The following is an 11,666-nucleotide window of genomic DNA, read 5'->3' on the forward strand; positions in this document are numbered from 1 at the left end:
TACTTATTAACTGCAGCTCCATTTGTAATAGCAAAAGACTTTAAATTACCTAAATATCCCTCAAGAAGAGACTGGCCAAAAAAAAAAAAATGATAGCATGTCCACACCATGGAATACTATAGAGCCACAGAAAAGAATGGTGATCAATGTACTTGCAGAGAATCCTCTCCACAAAATAGTGAGAAAAACATGGTGCAGACTGTGTTACCATTTATATAATTATACATGCATGCATATAGACGGACAGATGTTTGCATGTACATGTATATATATATAATCCCTCTGGGAGAATGGATAAGAAACCGGTATAATGGCCACTAGGGAAGTGAACAGAGTCATTGAAGGAGCATTGTCACTGTATACTTTTTTTGTCTCTTGAATGTTGAGCTATGGACACGCATTACCAATCCTAAAATTTAAAATAAAAGAAGGCAATGGCTATTTAAGAGGGTCCAATTGACCTTCCATTCCCCAGGCTTCTCCAAGCTGCACCCTGTGTTATCTGGACACCAGGACACACCTCCCTGGGACCCCACCATTTAAGCCTCCTGGAATGTGGTCTTCACTGAGCATGCTCAGCCTCCCCTAAGAGCCAGCAGATGTGAATCATGGGGGCAGGCCCTATACTGGCAGTGCCTCTGCCCTCGAGGTCATCATCATTTCCCTGCTGGTCCCCCGTATGTAAGCTCCTGGGACACAAGTACTCTTGCCTGAGCAACTGGACTTTGTCTTTCCATGAGGCAATGACTATCTCATAACTAGCCTGTTTCCCTCCTTGCTCAGGCTACCAGGAAACTCTAAGATGTAATTACTTGCTTCTCCTCACTGGTGCCCACCCGATATTGGCTTTCCTCCTGAAACACCAGCCCTTCCCTCCAACTCCAATTCCTTGCTGTCTGCAGATGTGACCAGAGATGAAGGGAGCTGGGGTGGCCACTAGTGCAGTGAGGGGGCAGGAAGGCCCATTGAGGGAGGAAAGGGGGTGGGAGGGCAGCAGCAGGCTTAGGGCACAGGGAAACTGGGCAGGCTGAGAACACTACATGTGAACAGGTTCTTCCAAACGATTTCACTAATTTCTTGAGTTTGGCTAAGAGCCCAAGAGGTATCTAAACAAAGTTGATTATATTTCACTCATATAGTCTCACAGGAAAAGTTCATCTCGATCACGTTTCTCTAAAATTTCTACATGGAGTTTTGGAATACCAGCTAAGGTTACCAAAAATTCATTCATTCTTCTAAAACTGATTTTGAAAGGACTTTATTTTAAGATCTGAGTTGGATTTTCCAGTTTGAAAAAAAAAAGAAAGCTCAACTAGGAAGTATGTTTTGGAAAATAATTATCTCATGTTTCAGGGGAAAGAAATTGCATTAGCCCTGATGGATTAGTAAAATCTAGTCTTTAGAGTATAAATTACCTCATTTAACAACCAGCCTCAATGTCCACTAGACCTAGAACCTGGAGGCCTGGTGCAGATTCTGACTCTGACATTTAGCAGCGAGAGCTCAGGGCCTGGCACAAAATAGACACTCAATTGGTATCTGTGGAGAGAATGAACTCTGTCTATGCAAGCCTCGTCTGTCAAATGAGGATTGTGCCTCTCTTATGTAGAAACACAGTAACTGCAGGGTTACTGTGGTGGTTAAATGAAATGCTAATCGTGAAAAAGACTTTGTAATCTGAAAAGGTGCTTTATCTGAGTGGGTGGCTGACTTGGAAGGTGTGGAGACAACACTTGAAGCTTTCACGGGATGAGAATTTGACATTCCCACTGCCGCCCCAAACCCAGGATGTGGGAAGCCCCAGAGGGCATGGGGCAGAGGGCATGGGGCTGCAGAGTCTCAGGATCTTGAGCTCTGGATGTTATTAATGGCCCCCCACTAAAGCACAGGCTTCAGTGGCTGAGTCACGGCTGGGATGGGAGTGGAGGGGAGACCTTTAGTGCTCATGGTACTTCCCAAATTCAGGCCTTTGCTACTGCTCAGTTCTGCAGCCTCCTCTTAATTGGCTTCCTGCCTCCAGATGGGTTTTCTCCCGTTCATTCTCACTCTGTGGTGATCTTCCTAACACACAGATCGGAGCCGCCCCTTTCCCACTCAGAGCCCTGCACTGGCTCTGCACTGGGCCTGGGAAGGCCTGAGCTTTGTGACATAGCACACAGGCTTTTAGGGCAGCTTTGGTGTCCCCTGCAACCTATATGCCCCTAATCACCCCCCACACCCCAGGGCTGGGGTAAGTGCCCTTACTGGACTCCCATAGTTCTCACCCCTCTTTGGCTCTCCTGTGTGCCAGCAGGGATCACACTGCATTGTCACTGTCTGTTCACAGGCTGTCCCCTCACTGGATGGCAAGCCCCTCCAGGGAGGGCCCCTGCTGTCTGTCCCATCCTCCCAGTGCCAGGGGGGCATAGGCCTGGCTCCTCAGAGGTACTGGTAAATCTCTGTTGAGTGAAGGCTGTCAATGGAGTGTTAACATCTCAGGAGGACACTTTAGCCTTTAAAATCCTCTCCCTTGTTAATTCCAGGGAAGCCTAGTGGCCAAAATGCTTCTGTGACATTTGGTCAAGAATGACAGAGTCACCGAGCTTAATGAAAGGAGGGGAGGCCAGGCAAGGATCCTGCCCCTGTAAGCTCTGAGCTTACACTCATACCACATACTATCCGTGTCCTCATGAAACCACCATAAAACCTCTCTTCAGCTACTGTGTGTGTGCCCGATGATCAGATTTGCATTTTAGAAAGATTGTTCTGGCTGCAGAGAGGCCAGTGGACTGGGGGTGGGGGCACAGTGCACGTGTGGGGACAGTGGATACCATTAGCACCATATTCTCCTCTCAGCCTTTCTGGCTCTCTGTGTCCAGGCACACAGTAGGTCTGTACTTCTGCACCTCTTCTGAAATAAAGCCAGGTGGCTCACCCTGTCTAGTGAACTGTGCTCAGAGTGGGTCCCTTCTGGGAAAAGCCAATGAGACATCTGTCACACTCCTTCCCCTCAGTGGAGGGGACCATGGAGGCTGGTGTCAGGACCAAGCCTCTACCAGCCCAGGTCCCTGAGTGATCATCATGAGCAGTGGCCTCCTGCCAGCTGCATGGGACGTAAAGCACAAGCAAGAGATGAGTCTTAGTTGTGCTGATGGAGATCTGGGGGTTGGTTGTTATTGCAGCACAACCCAACCTACCCTGACCAACACACCAGTTAGGAGGCCACTGCGTAAGATGAGTCCAGGTGAGAGGTGATGCCAACCTGGACCACAGTGGTGGAGGAAGAGAGGGACAGAGGGCACAGCTCTGAGAGATATACCCAGGAGGAAAAACTAACAGGGCTTGGTGATGATTTGTCCACAGGGATGAAGAAAGCTCCTGCAGCAATCATCTGTCCTTTGGTAAGGGCTTGCTTGCTCGGACCTTTTCAGGAACTCACATGTTCTTTGAGCTAAGATTTCCATCCTATTTTCATATGCAGGGTCAGGGCTCAGTGTTGGCTTGCTTCCAGCCTGCGAGAGACCCCAGGGACCTGGGTCACTGCTATAGTGAGGAACAGTCTTGTCATAAAGGTGGAAACCAAAGCCCCAGCTGCTGCAATTTACTGATAACACCTATTGCGCTGTGCTAGGGCTTTCCAAACAGCATGTAGTTTAACACAGAGATGGGGAAACTGGGACTCAGAGAACTTAAAAGCCTTCCCAAGCTAGGAGGTGGCAGAGCCGAGACTTAGAGCCAGGATCTAACGCCGGGTCACCATGGCTGCGAGTTCTCAATGCTGCCTCACTATCAGGGACCAAATAACTCCTCAGTGAAGGAGGCTGGAGGCTGGAAATGAAGGCTGCATGTGTGAGGGGCTGTACTCTCCTCTCTGAGTCGGGGACAGAGAGTGGGGGTGTCCACACCTCCCAGCTGCTCCCTGCACGACAGTCGCCCTCACGGAAGTGTTTGGGCGTTGGCAGTGTTCTGGACCTCTCTCAAGTCCACGCGTCACTAGTGCTCCTGCATAAACATCAGGGGGCTGAGTTCTGTTCTTGGCTGCACGCACACGGGCACCGGCTCCACGCTCCCACAGATTCCAGGGAAACCGGATTGTGGGGTGTGGATGCCTGCCTTGGTGCGCTTCCCATCAATGCTCAGGGGATTCAGAGTTGCGAGGTTCCCACCCAAGCAGAAACAAAAGCCGCCTTCACAAAAATTACTGGCGCGACTGTGACATATTTTCACCTGCTATTAATTCTCTTTCTTTCTCCATGTATTTTGGCAATAGACAGCAAGGAATAACAGTCCCCAGCCAGTCTTTATGATGTGTTTGTGGATGAAGAGCTCAGATTTTAGAATCAGGAAGACCTCCTGGGTTCATGGGCCAGCTTCTGCATGTACTTGCTCTGTAACTTTGAACAACTTAACATCTCTGAGCCTCAGTTTTGTTATCTAGAAAATGGGCAATTAGTGATAACCTCACAGGGCTGTTGGAATAATTAAGGGAAGAGCTGTAGGTAAAACATGTACTCTGGTGCCTGGCACACAGCAGGTACTCAATAAATGGTATTTATTGTCATTCAACGTTTTTGATCTGGCGTTTTGAAACATCCTGCTACAAAATTATATACATTTAAATCTGCATTCATAGCATGGCAGAGTTGAAGGGCATTTAGTAATAACTCATGGTGAAGGTCAAGCTTTTTAAAGCACTAGGAAAGATAAAATCTCATGTGGAAACCTAACATATAAAACAGTTAAAAACGGGACTGCTCTGATTGATGTGGGAGTGTGGCCCCCAGGGCTCCTCAGAATGAGGCAGAAAATCATCGATGTAGGGAAGTTGAGGATTTGTCTATAGTGACCCAGTGGGAGAGAAGGTTCAAATCCTACTTCTCCTGTGCAGGTTTGGCAAATACTGTGAAGGAGGAGTGACGGCACCTGCCTGGCAGTGTTGAAAACTGAAATCCTAGTGTGGACGAGCCACCAAATTCAACTTCCCAGTGCTGGCTCGTTGCTCTTGAAGAAGTGCAAGCAAAGGCTGACCAGCCAGGCCAGGCTGTGAAAGCGTTGAGTGCAGGCAGACCCCAAAGTGACCTCATGAGGCTCTGCCCAGCTGGCACTATTCTCAGCCAGCCTGCACGTCCCCTGCGGTGCACCTGGCAGCCACATCACTTCATTCCCTGGGCTCTGGACAACAGGGCCGCCACCTGCTGAGCTTCTGCCATGCCGTTTTGTTCGGTCCACCCCCCTCAGCACACACCACCCACTGTCCTCCTCGTGGGGCTCCGCTGGTTTCTGTAATAAGTGTCCTTACCATACTAGAGGGTGGGTCACTAAAGCCCTTTTCTGCCCTTGGGCTTCTCAAATGTGACCTCCCTGAGATTAAATGTGATGAGATCACTGCCACTCATCCTCTTCCACTGCCCATAAACCTGCTTGTCTTCAGCTCTCCCCTCTCTACTGGTGACATGCATCTGCCTGGTGGCCTCAGGAAGAACCATGGACTTCAGGTTTGATCCTGTCTTCTTTTCTGTTACAACCAATGGGATGGCAGGTCTTGTCAATTTTCCACCTGAGTGTCTCTTGGTAAAGTTTTTTTTAATCGTAAAGACCCCGTTCCTTCATCCTCTCAGGGCTTCCACCTCTCTCACCTGGACTCTGGGTTCCAGCAGCCCCTGATTAGTCTCCTGCCTCTGCCTGCCTCCTGCTCTCCTGGTGCTTACGTTCCAGTGGGGAGAAGGATGGTTTGCAACTGGCCAAGTACATGAGGTAATCACAGACTGTGATCAGCTGTATGAATGAAGAGTCCAGTGCTGTAAATGCACGTGATGATGGAGGTGACATTTAGGCTAAGACCTGCAGGAGAAGAAGGAGCTGTTCATTCTAAGGGCATGGTTGGTGGGAGATCATTTCAGGTGGAGGGAATGGCTTCTGCCACAGCCTTGAGATAGGAAAGGGGAGGCACATGCAGCTCTGAAAAGTGGTGGCCTAAGCAGGATGAGGAAGGAGGAGAGTGGGATGGGTGGCTCTGGGTTAGAGGGGCCAGCAAAGGGTGGATCTCACTGGGTACTCCAGGTCATGGTTGGGAGTTTGAATATCTTTCTAAAGGCAATGGGAGCCACTGATGCTTTCACAGCGTCCCAGGTTTCTGTGTCTAAGGGCTGCTGCTTTTAGAGAAACCTTATTTTTCTACATTCAGCTTTTCATTTTTCTGATTGGCTGAGAGGTTGAATGTGCTATAACTCCAAGGAGTATGTGCTTTATGGTGACAACAGAATAGCTACAATAAGTCTCAGGCAGGGTTCCATGAGCTCCTGAACCAAGGCAAGGCAGGGAGAAAGAGTCCCAGGCTCTTCAGGAGGGAAGAATTGCCAGCACTTGGTGATTACTGTGGGAGTGAGTTTTGAGGAGGGAGGCAAGCTCCCTACTCAACTGTGAGTGTTTTGAAGACAAAGATTAAGTTTTCTTCTTCTCTGTGTCTGCAGGACCTACCACAGGCCTGACACCAGGGGCCAAAATGTTTGCTGCGTGAATAAACAATGTGGAATTTTAGTTCAGGCTTGTGGATGTACGATTTGTTTCTGATCCTCACCACACTGTCACCAAGCATAGGCGCAAGGAGCCGATATTCTCTTGTCCCACTCCAGGCATAATTACTGTGCCCCTTCAACTTCATTCCAACTCTAGGAACATTTGGGGGATGGGGTGGGTGATGAGTAGCCCACACAGTTGATCCTGGGGCCCCACACCTGCTAGGGTTGGGCATGGTCTGGAACGGGTTGGGTAGTCTTGCTGGTTTCCTATAGGTGCAAGCGTCTTACATTCTGCGTTGTTGGCACCATATGTATACCAGCGTCCCAGGGTTCTGTGTCTAAGGGCTGCTGCTTTTAGAGCAACCTTATTTTTCTACATTCAGCTTTTCATTTTTCTGATTGGCTGAGAGGTTGAATGTGTTATAACTCCAAGGAGGGTGTGCTTTGTGGTGACAACAGAATAGCTACAGAGTGAGAAAGCCAGAGAACGCATCTCATTTCTGCCATTGCCTTGCTGGGCAGCCACAGATGAAATTGTTTCCTCATCTGTAAAATGAGTGTACTCATTAACCTCAGGGCTGTTGTTGATCTGAATCTGCCAGGCCAACCAGTAACGTGTCCTCTGCATGAGGACTCAGAAGTGGGGCTTTGTCTTGTCTCTAGAGAAGGGAACTAAGTGGGTAGACAACAGGTTCTAAGAGCCCCCCCAGCTTCTGGGACCTCCAACAACATCAGGTTCTGAGGTTCTGGCTGCCAGGATTTGTCTGAGTCTCTTCTGTCCTAAGAGAATCAGGAAGAGCCTGGTGCCCACATTTTGACCCTTCCTGGTTGGGAAGAGTGAAAGGAGTGCTGGAGTTGGTTTGGCTGGGCACCCTACTGAGAAGCTGGGGCTGGACATTTTATTTCAAGGAGCTTGGAATGAGAGTGGGAAAAGTCGGGGTTGGGGGACTCCATGCCAAAGAAGGGTATGGAACACCAAGGGCCAACCTCTAGGGAAGCTGAACCCAAGCTCTAAGTCAACAGCACTTGGGCTTTCAGTGTGTGGGCTACAGGGCTGGGAGCAGAAGAGGTCAGGACTGAGCAAAGGGCCCAGGCCAGGGAGGTGGCTTGCAGCTGCCAGATGGAATAGGGGGCATGGCTGTGCCAGTCTGAATTCATGAGGCCTTAGGATCCCAGGCTAGAGCTCCCTGGACACTGGGGCTGCAGCAGAGGCAGTCAGACTGGTCTGGATACAGCCAGACGAGACTGCACAATGTTAGGATGGGCTTGGGGTTCGGTGCCAGAGCACCTTGCATATCCCGCTATTAGAGCATCTTCACAGGGTGAGGAGCTCACCCTTATCTATGTCTGTCTTCCTCAGGGGCTCACAGCCTGTGACAGTCAGCTTCTAGGTTGAGGACATAAAATATGGAATTAACATATGATAGGCTAACAAGTCCAGCTCAGTGTGCATTTCCTGTGCATCTACTATGTGCACGGTCCCTGATTCTGCCCCAGCCACTTAGGGGTTCCCAGCCAAGAGTTGGTTTCTATTCCTTCAAAAACCACCCATGGCCCTTCAGGGAGGAAGCTGTCTGCTTGGACATTGGTAAAATGGCTTCCTGCTGAAACCAATTCTTCATCAGACACCAGCTAGTTTAGTTAAACAGATGGCTTCGTAGACGCCTCTCAACTCAGGCACTCTGTACATGCCCAGCAGATTGAGCCAAAGCTTCTCCTAGGCTCAAGCCTGGTCACAGAATGGCCTGGAGTTAGGCCTATCATGCTAGGCTCTGTGGCTTATGCCATGGGGCACCCAAGTCAAAGAGAAACATGGAGCAGCTGCTGGCACCATCAATTTTACTCAAAGATTGAGAAAAGAAACAGTGATGAATTTTTGTACACATGTGTAGCCGGAAGGAGCAGGATCTAGTTTTCCACGGGAGTCAAAGTTGGTCTAGAGGCAAATGGAACCTATATAAACATATGTGATTTAAGTATGAGTCTTTAACAGAAATTTGCGCCAGACCATCATCTGCTACTTTTAACCCTGTTCTGTTCTCTTGTGCCAGGAGGGCTGCTCTCGTGAACACACCTGAGGATCTCTGACTAGTAGTGTTCTGGGGAAACAGCTGTGAACATGAGTGCATCTCATCAATTAGTTTTGCACTGATGTTCCTCCCATGATCTACTGCTAGGATGATTCAATACCTGGGCCAAGAGTTGGATGATTTGAAATCAATGTAGGGTCTCATTTTCAGGAATTCTTAGGCATTGGATGAATTCTAGGTCTGATTCTGCCACTGATTTACCCCGTTGTTGGGTAACTCCCTTTCTTTGCCTCTCAGTTTCTTGGTCTGTAAAATGGGAAGGCTGTATCTCTGAGGTTCTGTTCGACTTTAACATCTGGTGACCTAAATAGCTCTGTCCAGGTGGGTATAATTCAGATTCAACTATGATTCGTCTAGATCTAACTAAAATGTATTGGGTGCTTACTTTCATATACATTATTTAATGTAGGGCTCTCAAAACCCCAGAAAGGTAGGTGTTATTATCTTCATTTTGTAGATTACAAAATGGAAACTCAGAGAAGTTCAGCAAGTTAACTGAAGTCACACAGCCAGGAAGTCATACAGCTGAGATTCAGTCTCAGGCCTGTTTGCCTTCACGTCCAGGGGGCTGAGAACAGATAATATGAGCCCATGCCAACTTGGCTTCCCCCACCCCTCACTTCCTGCCTACCCAGGAGCTCAGCTCTGTGATCTAGTGTAGTGGGTTGAGGGATGGAGGGGGGATCTGGCTGGGGCTGGGGCTTGGGCTGCAGGCCCCGGGTAGGTATGGGTATATGGGTAGACACTGGCTGGAGAGGGGCAAGTTCTGAAGGGCTGAGAGCAAATTCTCTAGTCTGGCCTGGGACTGGCTCTTCCACATGAGTTCCCCAGGCTCCGTTTGAGCTGAAGCTTAAGGAGCTGCCTGCCCTTTGCTCTTCTTTCCATCTGGGAGCCCCTGCTCACCACATGGCTTGTCATCCCCAGGGACCCACCCTCAAAAATTCCTGTCCACACTTCCCAGTCCTCAGAAACCATCTCCTAACACCCATTGGCTGAGGGTAGGGAAGGAAGAGATGTGCTAGAGAGACTGAGCTCGGATCTCTGTCCTGACAATTGGGAGGAAGACTTCAAGCGATGCTTTTATTTCAACCAATTCAATCACCACCAGTCTGTGTCTTCATGCAGCAGTGGCTTTTGAGATCTCGGTTGTCTTTTCACAACATTGGGACGGCCTCAACTACTTGCATGACGCTGGGCAAGTGAATTTCTCTCTCTGGGCCTCAGTGTCCCCATCTAGGCAATCACCAGCCGTTGGGCCCTATGGATGGAAGGTTCCTGCCTGCAGTGGCATTTTAGGATCCACTATCATCTGCTTTATCTTCCTAGAGGCAAGGGGCTGGACCAGATGCTTTTGGAAAGCGCACCAAGCTTAAAGGCGGCCCTCTCTGCAGGTGCCCCTCCTCCCTTCACGCCAGAGGCTCACCCCCACCCCGCCCGGGCTCCCTGTTAGAGCCAGGCCTGGCTCTTTAGCCTTGCAGCTCAGGAAACCAGAGCGCAGCGCTATAGCCGCGACTGCGGCGGCGGCGGCGGCGGCGGCGCAGGGGGCGGGGGAGGAGAGAAGCGCCCACTTCGTCCCGCTGCCTCCGCAGCAGCCCTGGCCCTAGCCCCGGCGCATCAGAGCGGTCCTTGGGAATCTTTGGGCTTGTTGCTCCGGTGGCCGCCAGCTGGGAGCCCACCACCGCTCGATGGTACCGAACCGACCCGTGTAGCCCCGTAACCCCAGCCCAACTCCGAGGAGCTAGCGCAGACTGCTCTCCGCCCTCAGCTGCGGCGAGGCAAGGGTTGGCAGCGCTCGGACGCCTCCGTCTTGCCCTTCCCATGCCTAAGCGCGGGGAATTACACGTTCCCGGTGTAGAACAGACGATCGGGGCTATTAGGGCTGGGCGGTGGGAGTGGGGGTTGGGAGCACCATTTTTGGCTGGACGTGTGTCCAGACTCATCGTCTCTGGTCCTTAGGACCCCATCTTCCTCTGCATCTCCAGGTGTCGGCCCCTCTGTACCCGCCTCCCACGGGGCTCGTCCGGCGAAGGGCAGCCGCAGCCCACATCTACTCCCCGCCCTCAATCCCTGCCCCCTCTGCCCGCCGCAGTCAATCGCCCGGCTGGGAGCAAGCCTCCCCTCTCGCTGAGGGTGCAGAGAGCGCCTAGGGCGCCAAGAGTAGAGGGGCCAAAGTTCAAGCGCCATCAGCCAGCTGAAGGCCCTGAGCCCCCAGGGCCGCGGCCGGGACGCAGGGAGGTCAGGACGCGACGCTCGCCTCACCTGTTTCTCCAGCGGCTCCTTGGCCGACAGCGCCGGCTTGGGGGAGGGCGCGCGGTCGCAGACGCAGCCCTCCAGCAGGTAAAGCCCCGAGGGCCGCGAGCTCGAGTCGCTCTCGAAGTAGAAGAGCAGGTTCTGCAGCAGCGCGAACCACTTGGTTTGCCATTTTGTGTTGTCCGAACTCCGCTTGCTCAGGTAGCCTTTGCGCGTGCCGTCCTTGCGCGCCAGCAGTCCCAGGGACGCGACGTGGCCATCATTCAGCCGGATCCCCTTCTGCATGGTGCTCAGAGGCCAGCGAGACCCCACGCGCTTACATCTTCTCCGCGCAGCAGCTCCCCGTCCGTGCGCGCTGCGCGCTGCCTCTCTCTGGCGCTCGCTCGCTCGCTCCCTCTAGCTCTCCCCTCCCCCCAAATATCTACACTCCAGGATCTGGCGCCGAGCCGCGGCTTCTTGAATCCAGATATACCATTCCCCGCTGGAACCTCTTCTCCGCTCCGCAGAGCCCCAGTACCCGGAAGATGCCGCCCGACCCTCCTCCGGCGCCGGGCAAACTGAGGGACTGGCGATCTGCGCGCTGGCGAGGGGCAGGCGGAGTCATGTGACGCCGATCCCTCGAAGAGCCCGTTTCAGCAGCGCGGACAGGGACACACGCACGCAGCCCCGCCGAGGCGCACAGCCGCGCGCAGGCTGCAACTTGGCGCCTCCTCCCCCTCCCCAGACACACACACGCACACGCACACGCACACATTCAAACCCTGCCCTCCCTCCCCTCATCTCCCCTTCTCTCCCTCGGATGTTAAAAAGCAAATCAGATCAATTTTCG

The 11,666-nt window shown here is 51.7% G+C and overlaps 1 protein-coding gene across 9 annotated transcripts in view; it reads right to left on the reverse strand.

Annotated features, from left to right (window-relative positions):
• RASGRF1 (Ras protein specific guanine nucleotide releasing factor 1) overlaps positions 1 to 11,427 on the reverse strand; it is a 130,559-nt gene extending 119,132 nt beyond the window's left edge. For 2 of the 9 annotated variants that reach the window (XR_010109969.1, XM_063596869.1), the window contains exon 1: positions 10,847 to 11,426. Coding sequence is in view for 5 of the 9 variants with exons in the window: in XM_063596869.1 (XP_063452939.1) it covers positions 10,847 to 11,122 (276 nt within the window). In the remaining 4 variants the exon portion in view is untranslated. Of the gene's footprint in view, positions 1 to 10,846 lie in introns of all 9 variants that reach the window. The other 7 variants (XM_003810718.6, XM_055099000.2, XR_010109970.1 and 4 more) reach the window with 6 other exon arrangements.
• Between the last annotated feature and the right edge of the window lie 239 nt (positions 11,428 to 11,666).

Source organism: Pan paniscus, chromosome 16 (assembly GCF_029289425.2).
Source record: "Pan paniscus chromosome 16, NHGRI_mPanPan1-v2.0_pri, whole genome shotgun sequence".
Classification (NCBI taxonomy): Eukaryota; Metazoa; Chordata; class Mammalia; order Primates; family Hominidae; genus Pan; species Pan paniscus.